The 21,459-nt window shown below is 39.8% G+C and overlaps 1 protein-coding gene across 1 annotated transcript in view; it reads right to left on the minus strand.

Annotated features, from left to right (window-relative positions):
* The window catches only part of KYNU (kynureninase), a 59,887-nt gene that overhangs the window by 32,065 nt on the left and 6,363 nt on the right, over positions 1–21,459 (minus strand). Inside the window, exons 2-7 of the mRNA XM_083841124.1 lie at positions 20,678–20,867; positions 15,433–15,553; positions 8,779–8,861; positions 3,193–3,254; positions 2,057–2,128; positions 559–633 (exon numbers count right to left, since the gene is read on the minus strand). Coding sequence (XP_083697250.1) covers positions 559–633; positions 2,057–2,128; positions 3,193–3,254; positions 8,779–8,861; positions 15,433–15,553; positions 20,678–20,846 — 582 coding nt within the window. The 5' untranslated portion in view covers positions 20,847–20,867. The remainder of the gene's footprint in view (positions 1–558; positions 634–2,056; positions 2,129–3,192; positions 3,255–8,778; positions 8,862–15,432; positions 15,554–20,677; positions 20,868–21,459) is intronic.

The raw sequence follows: 21,459 nt of genomic DNA on the forward strand, positions 1-21,459 counted from the left end.
AAGGTCAGCATCAGTTTATAGTTAGGTGGCAAAGTTCTTAATACTGCAAAAAGTGAAGCAAGGCAATCTTTCAAGTTAATCTGAATTGCATATTACTCAAAGCAGACCTTTCCCTTATTCTGTGCTGATAAAGACACAATGCTGTTCACGTTATGGCAATCTTTTACCTTAGGACACTAAAAGGACATTGGGGCTTCTCAATGAACTGCTATACTTTTGTAGTTCTCTCAGGATGCTGTCAGCTTTTCACAAACAGGAAAAATGGGGAAAGTAACATTTTTAAGGTAAATGCACTAGTTGAACCAGACAATTATAAAATGGGCTCTAATACCAAAAAGCATACCCAGAAACAGAGTGTGCAATTCAAATTCTACCTAATTTAAACTTAGGTAAGGCTTGCGTAAATCTGTCTAAATAAGTATTTAAGTGTTATAAAGAACATGGACTACATCTTCTGCAGGCAGACACTAAAATACCTGGGAATATACGACTACTCTCATACAAAACACACTTCTGCCCTTAGCATTAGTGAGGAGAGCTGACTTATGTCTCACCCACCTCTCGTGGCTGCATCATGAGCATGCATTTCTCCACATCAAGTCCATGAAGCCGAAGCTGGGACTCAACAGCATACTGCAAGAGATTTCCGTGCATAGCATGTTAGTGTAGTTACATAAGACAACTAAAAGAAAAAACTGCCAAGCACAGCAGAACTTCAGAAAAGGGATTCAGATGCCTTGCCTTTCACTAAAACTAATGCTTGAAAGGATAATCCGACTCCTCCAAAAACATTCTAGATTTCCTTTGGTTTGAAAGACACTAGAATGTAATTCACAGCAGACAGCAAGGATAAAGTCAAAGCCTAAATCCTATAGGATGAGCTCATGGAGCAGAAAGAGGGTGGAAATGCGTTGGAGGACGTGCTTTACTACACGCCAGCAAGCAAAGCTTGCACAGATAACAGCCAAGGTGAGAACAGCAGCACAATCTATAGGTCATGCTGTTTAACTGTAGTCCTTGGTCTGCACATTGCTTGGTAGCACATGCTAAATCCCAGGCTGTTACATATACACTGCTGTTTGTGCAAATGAGGTTTGGTAGGTACACGTATGCTGGCCCACGCTAACCTCACATCTTAAATTTGCTGCACAGCTGGGAGGAAACGACCTATCAACTCTAAGGTTATTTTCAAACTCTTACTCACTGATTTTTTTATCAATAAATAATAGTTTGGGAGATGGCATAAAATCATCAAGTAATACTATAAGATAGTTCAAAATTACTTGACAGGAACCAAAGTGTTATTAGTTGCACAGGGTTTTCCTGAAGCATCATAGACATTTAAGATGGAGTCCAAACGTACAAGTGCACCTGGAACAAATGCATGATTAGCATGAGCATTATTTAGAATAAAGGCAATTTTGAGTTTACACATCCATGCTGCCTCCTTCATTACAAATAAACTTGTTAGTAGTTTGAGTTGTTTCTATTACACCGTAGAGATCGAGTTTGTTATCAATTTCTATGAATTTACGGAGTTGATGATAAAGCAGCAGTGGGCCACAAACCCAAAGATTAATTTGCTCTAAGCTGTGATGCATGGACTATTGTCTCTTATTTTATAGCAGACAAATTATGTTTGAACTAGTAATCTAAAGTGCTAAGAACAAACATTTCCATCTCTGTCTGGGGATATATAAGCGTTAATGTTGTGAATTTGTATTGATTTGGTTTCATAAAGTAAAACAGCAACAAGAATTAATAAAACATTTACAACTTCAGTTGATTTAGGTCAGTAGTTTGCTCAATGTCTTTAAAAAAGACTAATAAATCAATGTGCCCATTCAATCTTTTCCTCTTGTAACATTTTTTTATTTGAACAAAAGGAGTAAAGCTACGATCTGTAAAATATGCTGAGCTCAAGAGCTTCTGACAGATTTTTTTATTGTAATGTTACTTGGACAAGATGAGCTAATAAATATTCAAATCAAGCTACTGATATTCTTTGGAAAAATATGATTAATAATACAAATATGGTGAAATATTAATTTCTTACATGGTCAGAGGGAAAGGCTCTGGCTTCTAGAAGAATTTTATAGCGTCTTGGAGTAGGTTTAAAGAAAGATAGCTGTTAAGAACAGGAAAAAAAAGATATGTTGAATGTACATAAAGCAGAGATGAGAGAGATGTTCCCAGTATGTAACTTAATAAAGACTGTTTTACTTTCATGCAGACTACTGAGAATACCCCAGAAATCACAAATACTTCTTTGTCCATACAACATTTATCAAAGTAGGAAAGTGTTATAATACTCTATTTCATAGATTCATAACAATGGGCTTAGAAATCCAACAGTGAAAATTTGCATTTACAAGAATCATTGTCAGTGTCAAAGCTTTACTGTGGCCAGGGAAGTCAGGATTTCACCCTACTCCATCTCTCCCAAGCTGAAGCAGAAGCATAGCAAACAGCACAGAAGAACTGGATTTCCATGCCTGCCCTAAAACATCAGGGCTGCTTACATGGGGCACGAGTCTGGCTGCATTGCACCTAATTCAGTGCAAAGCAGCCAGGCTAATTAGCTGCACAGAGCCCCATCCTGCCCCTGCTTCATGTGTCTTAATTTGAGAAAGGTCAGAGACCTGTTACAGAGGACTAGGTCCAAAGGATATACATACACAGATTTTTTTTTTTTCGCATGAACCTTCACCTATTCAGTTGAACCAAGACTTCGGTGGCACTGGAGAACCATGGACAGTTTTATATAACCAGCAGTAGACCTGCTCATAGCAAAATCATGTCTAAGGCAACAATTTTATAAAACCAAACAGATTTTTTGTGCTGTTATATGGTTATATAAACAGGACTAAAATATATGTTTTTAATTTCTATAAATTAATCTTCCATTTCTCAAGTTCTGAAATTTGATGTAGAATCCAGAGTTGAGCAACTATTTAGAAGTGAATTTTAAATAAAGTATCCTCTCTGAGGACTGATACGTTACGTTGTTCAAGATACAAGTCCCAAGACTTAAGAGAAGTTATGCTTTATTATGGTGCTTTCTTTGTAAGGTCCCTACAAAACATTTTGCTTACGCTAACAAATAAAGGAAAGGCATATTTGTTAACACCATTCACAAATGAAGGAATAATTTGTCAACACAGCATCAAATAAACATTGTAAAAGACATACCATCTGGAGGTGCAAATTAACAGTTAACCCATTCATTAAGGCTACTTCATGTCTTTGGGCTCCTGAAATATAAAGAATATATATATATGTATATATATACTGGCTGGAATTTTCTTTACAGTTTCAGAGAAATCTAGTACAGCATTAAGAAAATAAAGGTATGTTTTGAGTCAATGTCTCTCTAAAGACTAGAAAGTAAACTTTTGAGGTGTCACAGTGAAGAAAAAAGATTTCTTGTCTGACTCACTACGCCACACTGGCAGGAAAATATTTCTCTTCAGGTCAGCCACAGAAAACAAAAAACAATGAAGTATTTCCATTTCCCAGCAAAGCACTAGCAGATTTATTATCATTAATACCACAGACAAAAATCAGGTCATAAGTCTGTACGTAAAGCAAGCCTTGCAGACTTATTTTTGTCATAAGTTTACATGTAAAGCAAGCAAGAAAACACATTGAGACAATCATCTGTTGTAAGCGGTTACAGTGATGTCAAACTTAACCTCATCCCCAATAAAACAACTAGCAAAAACGTCCTATGAATATAGCAGGCCATTATTAATACAGCAGCTTAGCAAGAAGCCATACCCATGTAGCCCCAGGGAGGGTAATAACAGATGCCTTTTGGCTACAGCTAATCACAGACAGAGCTAATGGAGTACCAACTAATTGTTGTTATTACAAAGTATTTAGTAACGAATTCGCAAACCCTTATCAACCACTGGTGAAAGGTTTCAGGCAGAATGAGGGACTGCAAGGCATGGCACTGCACTGAGATATGGAGAAAAATCAATCCTTGTTTCTTTCCATTTTGCCTGATGTCTGTCACTGAAAAGCAGTAATTCACCCCTGACAAATCAGGGTGTTGAGTCCTCTTCAGCTGGAAGATGAGCTTGTGTGCTGCTGCTGCGGTCATCGCCCGCCGCCGGAGTCTGCTGCAGGTGGAAAGAGGTTGTGGGCAGGGAGGGATGAAGACAAGTGTGTGCAGGCAGGGAGGGCAGCAGCATCCCTGAGATGCAGAAAGAGGAAAGGAAAACATGATGGGGCAAAAAGAGGAAGGGAAATCACAAGAAAAAGGTGTATCCTGTGTTTGTCTTGTCCCAGCCTCAGAGGAAGCCAACACAGGAAGAAACACTCCCACCACATCCCATGGAGTGTAGCTTCACTGAGTTATGACTTCACCAGCCTAGGCAAGACATAACCACAGGCTGAACTCAATACAAGGAAATACAGCCCGAAAACTTGGAAATCTGTGAATATGAAGGGTTTCTTCATAAACCCTTGCCAGGCAGGCCTCAGCTTCTGCCACTGCAGGAAAAGCCAAGAACCACTCTGACTGAGGCATGCAGTGGCCCTTCTTTGTGTTGCTGAAATCTGAAAGTATTGGACAAAGATCTGTCAATTGCTGTCAGGGACTCTGGAGGACCTGTCCAGGGGACAAGTCAGGAGGGATGAAAAATGTCCTGAATAATTTCCCTCCTCCAGACACTCAGAACTTCATCAAGTTTGTGGGAAGAAGGTGGTATAAGTGAACTTAGTTCTTCAGCAGGAAAAATAAGCTCTTCTCCTCACTTAAACTGCTCTCCTTTGCTTTTTCTTCCCTCTGATAGCATTGTATCTGCAGGCTCCATGCTGCTGGAAGGGGTCACCTTGTGGCTGTTCTATTGCAGATACAGAAGACAGCTAGAGAGTGATTGCAGCTCAAAAACAGTGTTATTTGCAGTCTTAATATTTCTATGGAACTCTTGAGGCTGAAAAAAAGGATAGCATCAAGAAATGGTATTGTTCTCATTTCTCCCTCTGCTCCTTCTGAAAAGCCTTCTGAAATCTGTGGCTTTCACAGCAAACTCTGCATGAGCAATCCTTTGCCTGCTGTACCGTTTCCATATAAAACAAATGGTTAATCTGTAGATCACTTTTGGCTGCATGCTAGCATCCCAAATTAAATATGACACTACATTTGTCATGTAAGTCTTGGTCTTCCGTAAATTATATATTTATTAAAAGCCTTCCATTATTGAATTTCATGCCCACAAAACAAACCTCATCCGTGTCATTGGAAAACTGTTATCCTTTATAACCTGCACTGTGTTTCAGAAAGCAACCTTTCCATGATCCAATTAACCTATTACAATATTCAAAGACCCAGCACACAGGAGACAATTATGTTTGCTTTCTTTATTTCCTAACTTTATACCGTATCTCCAAGACAGGCTAAAACCTGTATGTTCTGCTTGATAAATCTCCTCTTTAATAAAAGGAAGCAGCATTCGCAAAGTACAACTTCAGAGACAATTATGATTGTGTTAGGCAGACACTGCCATCCTTCTGCGTTCTGACTGCGGCAAGAGCCTGATCCATACCAGAATAAGTAAAAAGCATTTTGTAAAGTGATTCAAAAGAGGGCTAAGGGCCCCAATTCAGAAGACAGTTTGGTTATTTCAAATAAACCTTACCAAAGTCACTACAAATCTGCTCAGCACTCAGTCTTCCCTCAACAGAGACCTGTGCACACTGTAGAGCAGCACCTATGCAGTTAATCTCGTTCCATCAGAAGGTGATCCTGCCAAGGTTGTAATGTTCTAATAAAGTCCGGTAGGAGCAGCTGAGATTACCAGCACCACGTTATGCTGCTTGGTGTGAGCACGGAGAAAAGCTCTGGCCTCCACTGACCTTGATTCTGCATTTCACAACATATTTACTACTGTAACTTTCATTGAACAAGAAAATGTGACTGCATTTAATAAGCAAGGTGTTATAGCACTATAAACCATTAAACGGACAGATGTTTTACAGTCTTTAGCAGATTCCTGAATAAATCTCAAATAATTTTTGCTTACTGCTACTTAGAGTGAGAAGTGACAATTCTTCTTCTTCCATAACATATTAAATATTGAATAAAAAGAGTGTAAAATTCTGTTTATACTCTTACATTAAAGTCACCAAAAAGGGCAATTCAGAATTCACTCAAGTCATGCACGCTTGGTATCACACTTCGCTGGAACACACCTTGCTGGAGTACATAATAAATATCATTTTAGCAAAACATTTTCCTCACATTTATTCTTTATCTTTTCACTGTTATGTAAATATTAATGCCACTTATTATAATGTATCTAATATTTGAGAAATATTAATTGGCTTCCCTTCTAAGGATATCGTCCGTAGATCATGAAAAAAGTTATAAAGGTACTATCTAAACTAAAACCTGCTGCTGTGTGTATCTGAAGACCAGATTTCAACCCAAAGAACATTATATATTTTAATTAAACAAACCTGAGAAAAGCCTGGAGAACAAAATCCAAACTGATATTGACACATCCTTTATTGCTGAAGAAAACAGGACTATAAAAAGCTTTCCACTGAAGTCTTTTAAAACTAAAATAGGTTAATTGGTAGGGTGACCTCAGTCATCATCATCTTCATAGAAATCTAAAATACATGTATCACACTTTGAAATGAAGAGAGTTGTCGTAAGTTCAGAGTAGTCTGACCCATTTGATAAAAAAGTGGCGTTGTATGAGATTGGGGAAAGAACAATAGGGAGGCTGACAAGAAATTAGGTGAAGTTTGGTGAAGTTTAAGCAAAGCTCTCATTTCCCTCTCCTCACAGCCAAAATATTTCTTTAGTTAAATAATATGCACTGAGCTGGCAGCCTCTGCAGGTCAAATGGCAAAGGGGAAAAGCCTGATTCTCTGCTTTCCGCAGTGACATTTAACCTGAAGTTGTAGCTAAAGAGGCACCAGGGGGAGGTCAGCGCCCAGCCCACAGCATCACCCTGTGGGGCGACAGGTTTCACCATCAGACCGGTGGCAGATATTTGCAGAACTGATGCCAAAAAAGGTGATAACAAGGGGTTCATAACTGCCCTCCAGTTAATTAAGTTCAAGGTTTCCAAGCCAAAAGCCCTTACTATTCATCAAGGTAGCTGTGTGACAAGTGACATTTTTCCACCTGCCCACAGCTCCCCAGTTCTACACCGCCAGAACAAAAACATCAACTTGCCAGAAAGGACTGACCACATCAGAGAAAAATCAGCTAACCCCTAAATCGGCTGTGCCCACCGTTTTGACAGATTACCCTTATATTCTCACATTTTTATATTCTGTGATACATACGAGATACATGCACTGAGCTTGCCCTTGAACGTGGTGAAAGCAAAAAAAAAAGCACTTTCTTCACCTCCTGAGGAGCACCAGGTATTACGGTAACAAGTTCCAAAACCAGAACCCAGGAAGACAGAAGAACAGATCTGCATTTCAGGTTCTATTTCATACTGCAAATAGGATTGCTCCACGCAGCACAGTGATGCTCAGTGTAGCCATGCTGATATTTATGTTATCTCAGTATTTATTTCACAGATAGGCCAAGTATAAGTGTTTTTCTGTACTTATGGTCCAATAATAATTTCCTATACTCTACTGGTTAGGAAGCTTCATGGAGAAGTCAGAAAGCTCGCACATGTTCCCTTCATTTGCTTTAGTGATTAAATTTATAAATAAGCCTGCTGTTAAACATTCTTTAATGTCTTTCCTGCTGTTCAGAATCTATTACCTTTTCTTGAAGGAGAAAACACACACCCTTCTCATTGAACACTTGTCTATAGCTGGAGGAGAAATTACACAAGACAATATCTAGCGTACAATAGGTCAACATAACTAATATTTTTCCTTACAGAAGGCATAAACGAACAAACGATAACATGGTTTATATGGTCAGTATTGACAGTTACCCTCAAGAGATAAATGGAAATATTGGCCAAATCTTACTAGAATCTACTAACCTAACCTTGACAACAGCTGTAAGGGTTGGGAAGAAAAAGGATCTGTGGAAGCCTATGCCAGCAACATTTCTCTTCCCCTTTTAATAGGGAGAAGTCTGAAGGAAATCCCAACGAAAGATTATTTCAGCAACTGCATACAGGTCAAAGCAAGAGGTGATGGAGGAAATTTGCATTCAAACTCAGGCAATTGCTTTTGTGGCTGGCAAACTCACCAGGAGAAGTCTCCAGGGCTACTTTTCAATCTCCAGAATAACCAGCTGCATTTACTGCCCACATCCTGCAGCACGCAGGCTCCTGGAGGAGTACAGGAGGGTAATGGGAACTTACAAATAGCAGGTCCTGCCCCAATTATCTGCTTCATTGACATAAGCAGTTCTCAAATATGAGGCTGGATTTAAGTGATGAAGAAACGAGGAAAAGCAGAAAATGTCTAGGTAGAAATCATTTTTCAAAAGGGAAAGTTCATTGGTTCACTTCCAGGAGAGAGGCTGAGAATCTGTAATGCCAAGTGCCCTTTAAAAGGGCTTCACATGTTAGACCAAGTGGTTTACGATGCTCCAAGAAACCCTTTGCTGCAATTAGTTTCTTGATATGCATATGCCCATATATTATTGCCTACATTTATCTCCTAAATCACTTACAGACTTAAAATGTTATGCCACATACTAGGCAGTCAGAAAAATTACTTAGACACAAAAAATACAAGGAATTAAGTTCTGCTTGCAAAGTATCAGGACTTTCCATCTTAAAATAAGTTTATTTCCATTTCTAGAGAAAGGTTTTTCTTGTAGTTCACACCTACCAACCAGATCAGCCATCAGGTCCACGATGCACTCATCTGCCAAAGCCCACGGGCGCTGACCATTGAAATGGCCATGAACACCTCTGAAAGAGAAGAGGCAAGAGATGAAAACAGATGTTGCTTCCTTGGGATCAGTCCTAAGAAATGTAATTGATTTGGATAGCCCACATTTGGAGGAGGAAGACTCATCTAAACTGAGCACATGGCTGTTATAGCAATTAAAATGTAGATATTTAGATAAACTAACAAATTAAGAACATTTACTGGTTTCCTACAGGTTTTCAATTACTGGAAAACTATTTTGACACCCAAATTCCCCCTAGAAATCCCTTAAAGTTACAGGAGATTTTCCCTGGCAGTGTCTGCATGGTGCAGGGAGCCCTGGAAGGGGGCAGGCAGGGACAGGGCATGGCCTTGCCCCATGTAGGACAGCACCCATGAACCCAGCTGCAATCACCCTAGAGTTGCACCTCCCGCATTTATTTCTAGTTGAACATCATCACTGCAGAGGATAGTAGGCTTCAACACTGCCTTCCTCCCAGACACATGTATTTCTTGTCCAACAGTTTGTCACCCAAATCTCCTGTCTGAGCTCACCCTTCTGCATATAGCAGCAGGTACTTCACATGCATTCAGGGAAGCACCTGCCCAAGCAGAGCTGTGCATTAATTTTTATTGCTTTCACTCTCCCTGACAAATTATTCTAGATCTGAGTGTGTTTAAACCTTTTTGTTTTAACAGAGTGCATTTTAAAACTTTATTTTGCAAACTGTTCCCATCTGTAGTGGATGATATTGACACCTTAGACATGAATGCACCACTACTCTGGAGAGACAGATGTGTACATTCAGTTCTGGATTAACTGCTCTGATTTTTATTTTTTGCTTCAAATGTGACAGAAGTAAACTTCTAAAGTAGCCACCATGCATACAAAAATAAAAAGTTGCAGAGTTTCTTAAACATACTGAAGGTAGAGTACAGATTTAAATGCAAATGAAGGCAGATTGAGAAAAGTAATAATGGTGCTAATCCAGGGGAACATCGCTCTGGGCTTCCATCTCACACCGGATGATTTTGATATTTGCTGAGCACCACAGGGTACCTTTAGAGTCAGAAATGCCAGGCTGCATGCGAACCAAGTTTAAAGCTGATTCAAAAAGGGACTAAGCTAGTGGGAAACTGGGTAGAAATTAAAGAGAGCCCTAGAAGCTGTTATGAGTGAAAGAAGGACAAGTAACAAACCTTTTAAAGAGGAAGAAGCCCACATACTCACTCAAAATAAGACTTCTGGCAGATTAAGACAGGAAAAAGGATGGCATGCAAGGCTGACATGCTTTAACTTTCCTATGCTTTAGCCTATTCAGAAGATTTTATCCATTCAACTTTCCTGTGTCAGGCAGAATTTTGTTCTATATCCCACAAATAACCTGGGTGCCTTTACAGTCAGGCTCTGACTAACTTGTGCATAACTCACACCTCTTAGAGATAACAGCAGAAGAGCCACAGCCCTGAAGAAAATACAAACTGCTGCCAAAAGTGCAATTTGTTTTAACCATTTTATGATTATCCTTGTGAAACACTGTTTTTGGAATAGCTACTATTTAGGCCAATAGTAGAAGAGGAACACACGTACAACTGAACCTCTCGCAGCTAAAATACTGTCTTGCTATATTCAACAAGTTTAATCCTCCACTGATGAAGAGGCCCACCTCAGTCCTTAATTTGGATAAGGTTACAGTACAGCAGCTGACTGCTCTTCTCAGTTTCAGAATTACTCTCCGATGAGATCTTGAGAGCAGAAAGCGGGCAGTATGAAATAGCACTCATTTACAAGAACATTTCATAGACGAGGAGCAAAGGCTGGGTAGGGGGAGAAAATGCTCTTCCTAGCTTCTCCAATCAGGATGTGATGCTACTGCTTTCCCTGAAGACAGTGGTATGTGTTTCACAAACAGCAAGACATTTATTGCTAATTTCCCTTCTTATCCTTAACTGTAATATAGTGATTAGGGGACTTAGGGATAATGCAGACAGTAAAAGAAAAAAGATTTTTGGTGACTCCCAGCCCAAGGGGATCTGTTTTTTTCCTGAAAGAGGATAGCGAACATAATAAGATGGGAAAAAAAGAAGCCCTAACTACCTATGGGATTCTCTTTCATTAGCTTTCTCTGATTTTATAGCCATTAGTGTCCTCCTAATGGGAATTTACTGGTGAAAGCTGTCTCTACCAAAACACAAGACTAACAAAATTTCAGAATAAATTTCCAAGTTCTCATGAAAACAGATATGAGATTTCAAGCATGAGAATATTTTATTTTGAGAAGAAAACATGAAAAATTAAGTATAGTGAAAGAGGATAGAGACAGCATTAATTATTATTCATATTATTATTATGGCACATCTTACAGCTTGCCTCCCTCTTGATGGCCAATATAAATGCCAAGAGACAAAAATTATTGCAGCTAAAATGGTAGTTAAAGGCATATTCTTGGACCCTTTTTTTTATTTTAATCACATGAAACTCTGTAGCCTTTGCTGATGGCACAATACATCCTATTACACTTAGGTTGTAAAATTCTATGCTCTGCCTCAGAGAATTTATCTCTCTGTATATTATGCCACCCCTCTCTCAGCTCTGGTAGGCACTGGGGGTAATAATCTTTAAGGACAACTTCAGTGCTTCTGGCATTCCCCTCAGACATGAGGAGCTTACCTTTCATTTTGTTTCCACTGCACCCTAGATAGCGAGAGAGATTTAAGTCAAGGCCCTCAAATTAATGGATACAAAACATGGCCCATCAAATCATAAAGCATCATACAAACAGAACTATTTCTTGAACTACTGAGAGAATTTCTTATTCTGCAAATTAATTTTTAGTCAGTTACCATTTTATTTTCAATTTGGCAAGAAATCACAATGCCACATTTTATTTGCTGAGGCCTGGTTGATGTAAAGCTCACTAGGGGAACTAGAAACACATTTTCTCATATGATCCCAGGTTTCAAAGGAGGTAACAAAAGGGATTTAAATTAATTGCCAGCTTCAGGAATCTTCTGTGCTCATCCAAATCTTGTTCAAGTGGAAATTTCCTTCTTGCTCCTTTGCCAAAAGTGATGCAAGATATTTAAGGAGCCAACACAAACCCTTAACCTTCATGATGGTCTTAAGAAAAAAAGTAAAAGAAAGGAAGACATGTCCAAGGAACAAGAACTGTATGGAGCAGTAGATTGAAGGCAAAACTAAAAAAAACAAGGTATTAAAGCATACATTTACAGCTCTAACATGCAATCTGCTGAAATGCACAAAGCAGAGGACTCCTGGAGAATGGCAGAAGTGGGTCTGCCTGAGCCCCACCAAGCTGCATTCCTGTTTGCAAGGCTGTTATATCCTGCAGGCACACAGAACCAAAGATACCTTCTGATGCACTGAAAACAGCCTTTTGCTATTGCAGGTGCTATATTGCAAAGCCCTCCTTAGGCTTGGATTTTTTTCTACTCTACTTGTACCAGAAGGTTGCTACCAGATTGCTTCAGTGCTTTGAAGTACATATATTTAGGTTCTAGCCTGAATGCATTAATTCCCAGTTTATATTTACTATACCAGCATATTAAATAACGTGGTTCCTTTTCTCTCTCCTGTGTTTACCTCACGATACATTCGCAGAGAGCAGCTATTTTGCCCTTCAGTCTTCATTCTGCTCAACTAAACAAGGCTAATCCTCAGAACTTCCCCATCACAGGTTCTCCCCTCCCCGGTCACCCTTCCAGCCCTTCACAAGCACGTAGCTGTGCTGCAGCAGACAGCCTTCTGGTTTCCCAGTGCCACTTTAATGAGTTACTGCAGCGGGCAATGTCTCGCACTTCCGAGTATGTTTGCACGCAATAATGATTCTATAAAATACATTAATTGTGTAAACAATTCTGACAGAGAAAAGGGAAAACAAGACACTGCAAAGCATCTACTGGCCTTTATCCAACTAGGCAAGTAACCTGAACCTTGGTCTTTTAGATTTAAAAAAAAGACTGTTACTGACTTTAGGCTAAACAGAAAGGAGACAAATCATCTTTTTGCCCCTGTTCAAGAAATCTTGGATTTAGCAGAAATCAAAACAGGAAAAAAAGGATGAAGCCTCAAAGGCTCTTTTTAGATCTCCACTAAGAATGCCAGAGGCTTGAATCTGCAGCCTCTATACATTAACATAAAAGAGGAGACCAAGGAACATGCCAAGAAAGAATCCCAAAACAGAACAGGTACGCGGTAGTCAGATGTACAAGAAGAAAGCTATAACCCTCCATTTGAACTGTGTGTGTGAGGAAGACTGTGATGCTGCGAGAGGGAACACAACAAGAGGAAAAAAACACATGAAAAGGCCTCTTCCCCTGCAGGCCTTGCTCTAATGAGTTACAGCCATCGGCACCCAGAGCTGGAGCTATGAGCTTCCCTGCCCTTGCCGACAGCTCCCAGATAATCTTCCCTTTCACTCCTTCTATCAGCTTTAAGTGGTGAAAACAGCTTAAACTGACAATATAGTGGCTGTTTGAGACGAGTCCCATGACACGACAAACAAATTGGTTTATCGCATTTTCTAAGAGACAGAATCTATATCATTGCTGACTTGAAGGATGTGTCTAATTCATATGCCATTTCTTAGATACTCGCTACTTATTTATCCGAGCCACAGCCACTAAATTCCACACTGCCAACATACAAGGCATTGAACAGGCTTCAGCTGGTAACACCTACCTTCTGCCCTTGGTGACCAGAATAAAAGCAACTATTTGTGTGCCAGCTACCTATTCCTCCACAGCCCCTGGCACCTGATCCTCTGTCCCTGCCCACACCAGCTTCTTTATACATAAATTGCTCTGTTCAGGTTTACCTTGACCTTACCCTGACTTTTTCGGTTGCTTTAGGTGCACCTGCAGCTAGCAGGGTTTTATAAATTTTATTTCATTTTATTTATTTTAAGCTTTGATATATTCCGTGTAATCTGTTGGGATTTGAGCTGTATTTTTGGCAAACAGCCTTCCTAGGTTTGCTCCCTCTCTTCTGATGGCTAGAAATCATGCTCAGCCATATTTCCCCCTTGGATACAGCTACTGAAGGCATGTTTGGTCTTCTGGAGAAACATGCTGCTTACCCTTTTCTTTCAAGCTTTTCTTTTTCTTTTTCTTTTTTTTTTTTAAATAATGGGGGATGGAATTATGCTTCACTGTAGCAAAGGCAAACATAAGAATGGAAGCAAACCAATAAAAAGGTACAGTGAGGGAGCTGAAATATGTTTGCACTCCCAGTGCATCACTAACAGATAAGACTTATCTGACTTTTAGCTTTTGAAAGAACTCAGCGGTTTCCCTGATAAAGTACGATAATCATACAGAAGTGGACAGGGTTGCAATTTTTTCAAATGACTAGAGAAACTGCAGTGCCGTGCTGAATGAATAACCAGAAGGAAAAAGTGTTTCCCAAAGTTCAAATTCACTGCCATTCATTCTCAACCTTCTTCTCACTTATAAGAAAATAAGCAATAAATAAGAAATAGTAAACCACTTTTATTAACCCACAGCATCTATATATTAACAAGTAAAACAGCAGCTACAAAGTTTTCACATTTACATCAGGCAGCCTCCATCTACAGCATTTCTCCTGGAACACAGCTGCCCAGCGAGCAGGATTAGCTTTTCCCCTTCTGCCTCCACATATTTCCTCTGCTTTCTCACCATGAAATCACATAGGTTCCACTCACATCCCATACCCTGTAATGTATTCATCTTTCCCAGCTCACTCACTCATCTGGGTGTTATTTTCCTTTCCTGCCTTCAGCTCCCTGGTTTCTAGTTATCTTTTTTCTTCTCCCTGCTCCAGCTGCTCAGACAGGTGCTGATACCTCAAAGCACAGACTCTACATTTCAAAAAAAAAGTATGTAAGAAAATGCAGACATACTGGGGGGGGAAAAGCTTCTACAAGTCCCTCATTTGAAGTGACAAAGTCCTTTTCCTATAAGGGACACTGCTGAAAGGTATCTCATCCTCCTGGCTCTCTTACTTCAGCTCTGCTTAGCAGAGCTTGTTGCAATCCACACTCAGCTCCTTGCAGAGATGCTCCTGATGAGACAGGGATGCTTCTTTCTAAATAAAGTGAACTTGTCAGGCATAAACTTGGTTGAAGAGGAGGTGGTAATCTGCCCGCAGCACCACTTGTGCTCCGTGCCATTTCAAGGGAAGCCGGCCCCACTGCAACACCCACAAAGTGAATCACAAGCGGTTAAAATATGAATTAGAAAAATCACAGGGCCAGAAACTGAATCATGTTCAGCAGCAAGCAGCACTAACCAAGTGAGTTTGTGCATCTTGTGTATAAACACACGCAGCAATTGAAGGGGATGGTTCAACTGCGCAAGCCCTCCAGAGGAGCCAAAGCAGAGCTGCCTGGTGCAGCACAGGTTATCAAAGCTGGAAGTTTCTTTGCTACTTTTACTGCTCATACCTTCAAAGTAGATTTAAATAGTGCTATGGAAACAGTGAACATGTTTTACTCCTGAGTCAGGATGGGTTTAACACTCTACTCGAGCCATTCTGAGGCAGACCCCATAATAAAACACAGCCCTTCTCTGAAGCATGGGTTGGCATTTCACACACTGCAGCACACTCACGTTCGAGCCCACTTGTCCAGTTCCTCATCCAGGTACGTTTTCACTCGTTTTGGCTGGAGCCCAAGAGAATTGCCAACGAAGTATATGCAGCTCTCCTCTCCGTTCACTAGGGTCAGGTCAGCTGTGGAGGGAAGCCACAGAAACATGGGTGGGCATGAGCACAGGAGGGAATGCACCCACCCAGAGCTGCCTGCTCCGGAGCACCCCAGGGTGCCGTGGGCCCCACGTGCAAACAGAGGGGCCACATCCTGACCTTCCCCACAGGACACCGTCCAAGTGACCTCATGCAAAGGGTCTAAGAAGGAATACAAATGTGCAAGCATTTATTTCTGCTGCACTTCTGCAATTTTTGGCCAAGTCCATCTATATCTATTTTGGAACTAATGTGAGTTCAGGCAGCATTAAATCCCCAGGTCTCTGGGGCTGCACGGGAAGCAGCCACTGGCACTGATTTTGTCAGGTTCATAACCAGTGGTAAGTGAAGAGGGAGCAGTTCCCTGACCAGACCATCCACTTTTCTTCCATCATCAATATATTCCTACTTCAGGTCGTGAAACTACTTGAATTGTGCATTTAATAAAAGCTAAGACTAGGTAAATCTGTGTCTTTCATGTAAGATCTACCTGCATGATTAAACTGCTATTTAGAAAAATGTAGTCATTGCACAGAATATTTTAAGGCAGTCTCAAAAGTTCTCGTCTTGTCAGCATATATTGTGGGCTGTACTTCATGTCATCATCTGAGGAGGAGGAAATCTATGTTGACAAATCCTTTCAATGATTAGGAGAAAAGCAAGGCGCTGGAAATTTATAAATAATAGCTCTAGTGATGTTCTGAACAATCTAATTACCCCGTGTCATCATCTATCAATCCAAACACTGCCTTTTCCTATTATTTCTCATGTTTGAGAATCTTAGAGGGACAAATGATGGTGACCTTCTAGTAGTAGTAAGTAATTTATATTCATCTACACATGTACTTACAAAAACCTTAAAAGCTAACATTACATGTATTTTTGGTAAACATAGCTGATATAACTCAGATCAGATGAATGAATATCTTAATATACATGCTAGGATCAAAGAAGACTGCATTTCTGTCAGAAAAATGTTATGTTAGAGCCGCAGAAAAATAGATTAGATGCCTGAAAGAGGTGTCTTACTCTTTCACACGAACAATTACCAACATCATTGAACTTCACCAGAAACACATTTTTCAGAAGTATAGACAACTTAGGTAATTTCTTAATTAAAGCTTTAGAAGCTTTTAAAAAGCATAAGTCAGAGAGCAATTTCAGCCTAATCTGTATAACAGATACTATGTCTGTTTTTCATCCAGATTTTAATATGAATGAAAGCAGAGAGGTATAAATATTATTCATGCTCCTAAATTGGTTCTATTAACAGCTCTTTCCCTATCAAGAAATCCAACAATACTGTCTCATTGGGAATAGAGAGAAGGATCTTTACTCAAGAATTCAGAGCTCTAAATCTCACTAACACTCTTTATATTCCAAGCAAGCATTAAATAAAGGTAAGGAATTATAAGTCAGCTTTTCTTGCACCACAATCCTCTCCAGATAATACCTCTTGGGTTACTGTTGAAGAAGGCCAGCACCATTTCTTTAACAAAATGTGTTTTTCTACTTTTACATCTGTTTGGATTTTTTTTTGGGGGGGGCATACTATCAACTCTATACCAGGCTGTACTCTTTTCCTTTTCACAAAAGGCTGCTTATTTTGTCCTCTATAACATCATTAAAAGACTCATTCTGAACCACTGCTGCTTCTCAAACTATTCCTATTCTTTTTTCTTCTTACAGCATCTTCATCATTTCACACCTTCTCCTGACCAGCATTTCACTGCATTTGAAAAACCTCCACTGTCATTGTGGTTTTTTTTGTTTTTTTTTTTTTTACAATCATGCATTCATATTAAGATTAGTTATCTTCCTCAATTTACCCTCATTTCTCATTAAATTGGCCATTTTTATTTCTGGTGGAGCTGTGGTTGACATACAAGATGAACAGTTTTCAAATAAAAACAAGCACAACTGATGAAATAAAGGCTGGCATACAACAAACAGGAGATAATTACTGAAACATGTCCTTAAAGTATGTTGTCAGAAATATTCGGTCCAAAAAATGGACAATATACAGTGTTTTCATTAACCAGAAAGAACTTAATCTGCTTATACATTACCTGAATCCTATCCCCTACTGAAGGCTGAAAGATCACCTCTTCCACACCTTCCTATTCCCTTCCTACTCCCAAGTCCTCCAAACAAAGAGCCAGATTTACCCTATCTCTTCAGGGAAACACAGCTCAACGCTTGCACCCTGGGATATCTTTTTAGTCCCAAGAAACCCAAATGATACTCATTTCCTTTATAAAAGGACAGAACACAAGCCACAGCCTTAGTCAGATTGGTGATTTGGCACCTGACTGCAATCCAGTCATCCCTACCTCCTTCCCCATGCAAGAAAAAGCATTAACAAGACTTTGTTATCATTTCTCTGAGCTAACCATGTGAATGTTTCACTAGATCATCCTCTGTCATCTTTTCCTATTTTCTCACCTGTGCCTTGTCCCTCAGGCTCACCCATAAAAGCACAAGGATTTGCCAGGGAGTTAGTCTGCTGGTTGTTTCTGCCTGATTAACGTAACAAACAGTATGGACAACTGTGACAGTTGATAAAATTAAACTCTTATAATGACTTTCTAAATACTTTTAATGTACATAATCTTGCACGTCTCCTATGGATGTTCTCATCTGACTGTTGTAAAGCTTAATTTTAAAGCCCCATTGTAGCATTTTATGTAAATATATAAAGAATATTTGATGGCTAATCTCTGTAATGACACTTATCTTAAGCACGTTATCTAGGATCTGTTCCTGTGCTAAGATAAATGTCATGAGATCTCTCTCTACTCCATAGACACACAATGTAAATATATATATTTTCACACCCCTGCTGTTTTTCAGCAGGGAAGCTGTTCCTATTGACAGCTAAAATAATGAAAACAGACAAGGAAAAAAGAAGAGGAAAAACTGTCAATTTGGGAACCCAAGAATGATGGGTTCTCTATGCTGTTCAGCTGGAATTACTCAATAGGCTGCTGATCTTCACTAGAACACATCTATGGTCTCGGGTCTATGTATTACAGTAACTGGGGTAAGAAATACAGTCTTTTGGTCTGAATATTATGGTAATTGAAAGACGATTATCATGGAGGTTGGAACGGATGCAGTAAACACTGTCATAAGGTATAAAACCTCTATGTACATCTCAGAAGAAAGATCTTTTAATTTGAAGCTGCTGAAACACTACACTGGTGAGTGAGCTTCCATAATCTTGAGACTCATGACATGTTGCAGTCAAGGACACGCTTCAGTTCGGATGTGTTTGTTGAACTGGACTGTAGCAGAGCAGCCAGAACACACATAGCAGCATGAGGACCGCTCAGACTGCCTTCTAGCATTTTCCAGCTCGGGTGGGACATAACGTCCTGTTCCTACACTGCACTGGAGACCACACTCCAGCAGCACTGTGGCAGCTGAAGTGGTACGAGTACAGAATAATCACACCTAAACTTAGGGGGGAGTTTGGGAAACCCTCTTAATCCGACTGGTAAAAACCACATCTTGGCAGACAGGCTGAGAGCACCTACTTCATGCAGGGGAAGCATCTAGTTTAAATATTTGTGAAGTGCCCAGCTCTGCTCTGAATAATATAAATAGCAAAACTCAATGATTTAAACATGGAGAAAGATAAGCCAATACCACCAGTACATAGACAACTATGATTTATCACCTCCCTATCCTAAGGACACGAGCAGACTGCATTCCCAGTGTTCATTATTGCCTTCAGCATCTCCATGCAAGGCAAAGATACTTTCAGAAAACGTCCAGGAATTCAGGCAATTGACACTTTTCTGTCACAGATCTTTTCCAAAATAACTTGGTGAGTGGAACTGTAATTTCTCAAGTTCCATCAGCACTGTCCCTTTTCAGAAAAAGAAAAAAAACTAAACAATTTTACCTGGTTCTACTAGGAAAAGAAAATATTTTGCAAGAAAGATATATGCTATTTCTCATTTTTTTGATAGAAGCTTTCTGCCAAGGTGGAAAAGGAGCAATTATGCCTATGCATGTTTACCACCTAAGGAAATATGTCATTTCTACAGGCACAGTTTTGTTCCCCATGTGTTCAATATGTGAGCTGAAAATAAACCTGGATGGTACTTGAGAAGCAGAGCTGAGCCCAGGATCACAACACCTTTGGAGGTAGATGCTTCCACCAGGTTTCCCTGGTTTGGGCCAGACACAGCAGCAACAAGAGCAGTGGGTACAAAAGCCATCAGCAACATCTCCCAGCACAGCACCAGGACACACAAACATGGAAATGTTTTGTATTTTTCTGTGCTAGGACTACTGATATGAAGCAAAAGCTTCCCTCTTGGCCTGCCCCTGCTGCTCAGCTCCCTGCACAGCAGGTCCTCTCTGTTACCTGATCAAAGGTGTCCCTGCTCCCACACCCAGGCTCCTCAGAACAACCTACACACCAGGAATGAGTCAGAAAAATGTAGGGGATATTTCGCATGGCTACATTGAAGCATGTAGAGTTATCTATTTGTAGGCAATGCATGAGGAAAGTCGGAAAGCGATCTTCAAATAAAGGTTTCATTATGAATTATTTGCTCAGATCAATTATTTGTTCTAAGGCACAGTCTTCCATTTGGCCTCAGGAAGAAAATAATCTCAACTACCAGCAATAAGGCATAAATGTTAATATAATATATGTACCGTCTCTTTCATTAACTAAAATAATTGTAACTAGATAGATAATACCAAACTATATTATAGTTCAGCACAGTTGCTTCCTTGGTATAAGCTGTAAGCGACATTGCCGTTTCAAACCATTAGATAGAAATGCTTCTGCCTATAATTTTCAATCAGTCACTATATTGTTCAAAGCAGCTGACTGACAGCATAAGCACCATGCAAGTACTGTATCCTCACATTTTATTCAGGAAGGGAATGAGAGCATAAAGCTTTTGGTACTAGAATAAGTTGATGGATTGATTTAGTAACACCAGGGACATACTGTGCTCAGATATGACTGCAATTGCTCAATTATCTCATAAGTGACAATGATTTCCAATGATTTGTGATAAACATATGCAGAAGATGAGAACCTCTCCCCCTCCCCCCACACCATCCCGCTGTAATTATAATTCTCACTTGGAGGCAGATCCTTGACTTTTGGGATGCAGAAGCATTCACGAAGATGCTTTAACTCATCTTCTTCATCTAAGTGAAAAGCCAGTTTCTTGTCTGCTGGACTGCATCCTAGCCGCGAGGCAGTTTGTTCTAAAATGGTTGCTGGTAGCACAGGGGAAGATGGATCCATTTTCAGGTCATTCAATTTCACCTTAAAATGAAAAGTGCCACAGTTTGACTTCTACAGTATGCATATTCACGAGTGGCTGATAAGCAGTCGCTAAAGCTGCATCACTCAAGACCCCACATTTTCTTGATTTAAAGTTTTTATCAAGTATTCGAATATAACGTTAAAATATTTGAATAGAACAGTAAAACTGATCAATTCAAGTAAATACATAGCAGCATATTGCTGTAACCAAAGTTACAAAAATACAGATGGCAAAGGCATCCTTAGAAACGCAGCTTTCAAGACCAGGATCTTAAAATATTTTAAGTCTAGCCACACCAAGTATCCTGGGCTTTTAGCTCCTTCATCCCCAGAAAGGGGGAAAGCCCAAGTCAAGCTACAAGTACAAATTCTACTTGCTAAAAGAATACCCCCAAAATAACTTCAAAGTTTACAAGCTCATTAATCCTTGTAAGAAACTTAGTTCTGTGAGTATAATGCTCAGAGATTGTGTTAAAGATAGCATTTGTGCATTGGCTAGACAGATCTATTGGCATAGAAAACAAAGCACGTACCCTGCACTTCAGGGCCAAGCTTTGCCAGTGCTGTCTGCCACATTCTGTTACAGAAGGCA

The sequence above is a fragment of the Anser anser genome (genome assembly GCF_964211835.1).
Source record: "Anser anser genome assembly, chromosome: 6".
NCBI classification, from domain to species: Eukaryota; Metazoa; Chordata; class Aves; order Anseriformes; family Anatidae; genus Anser; species Anser anser.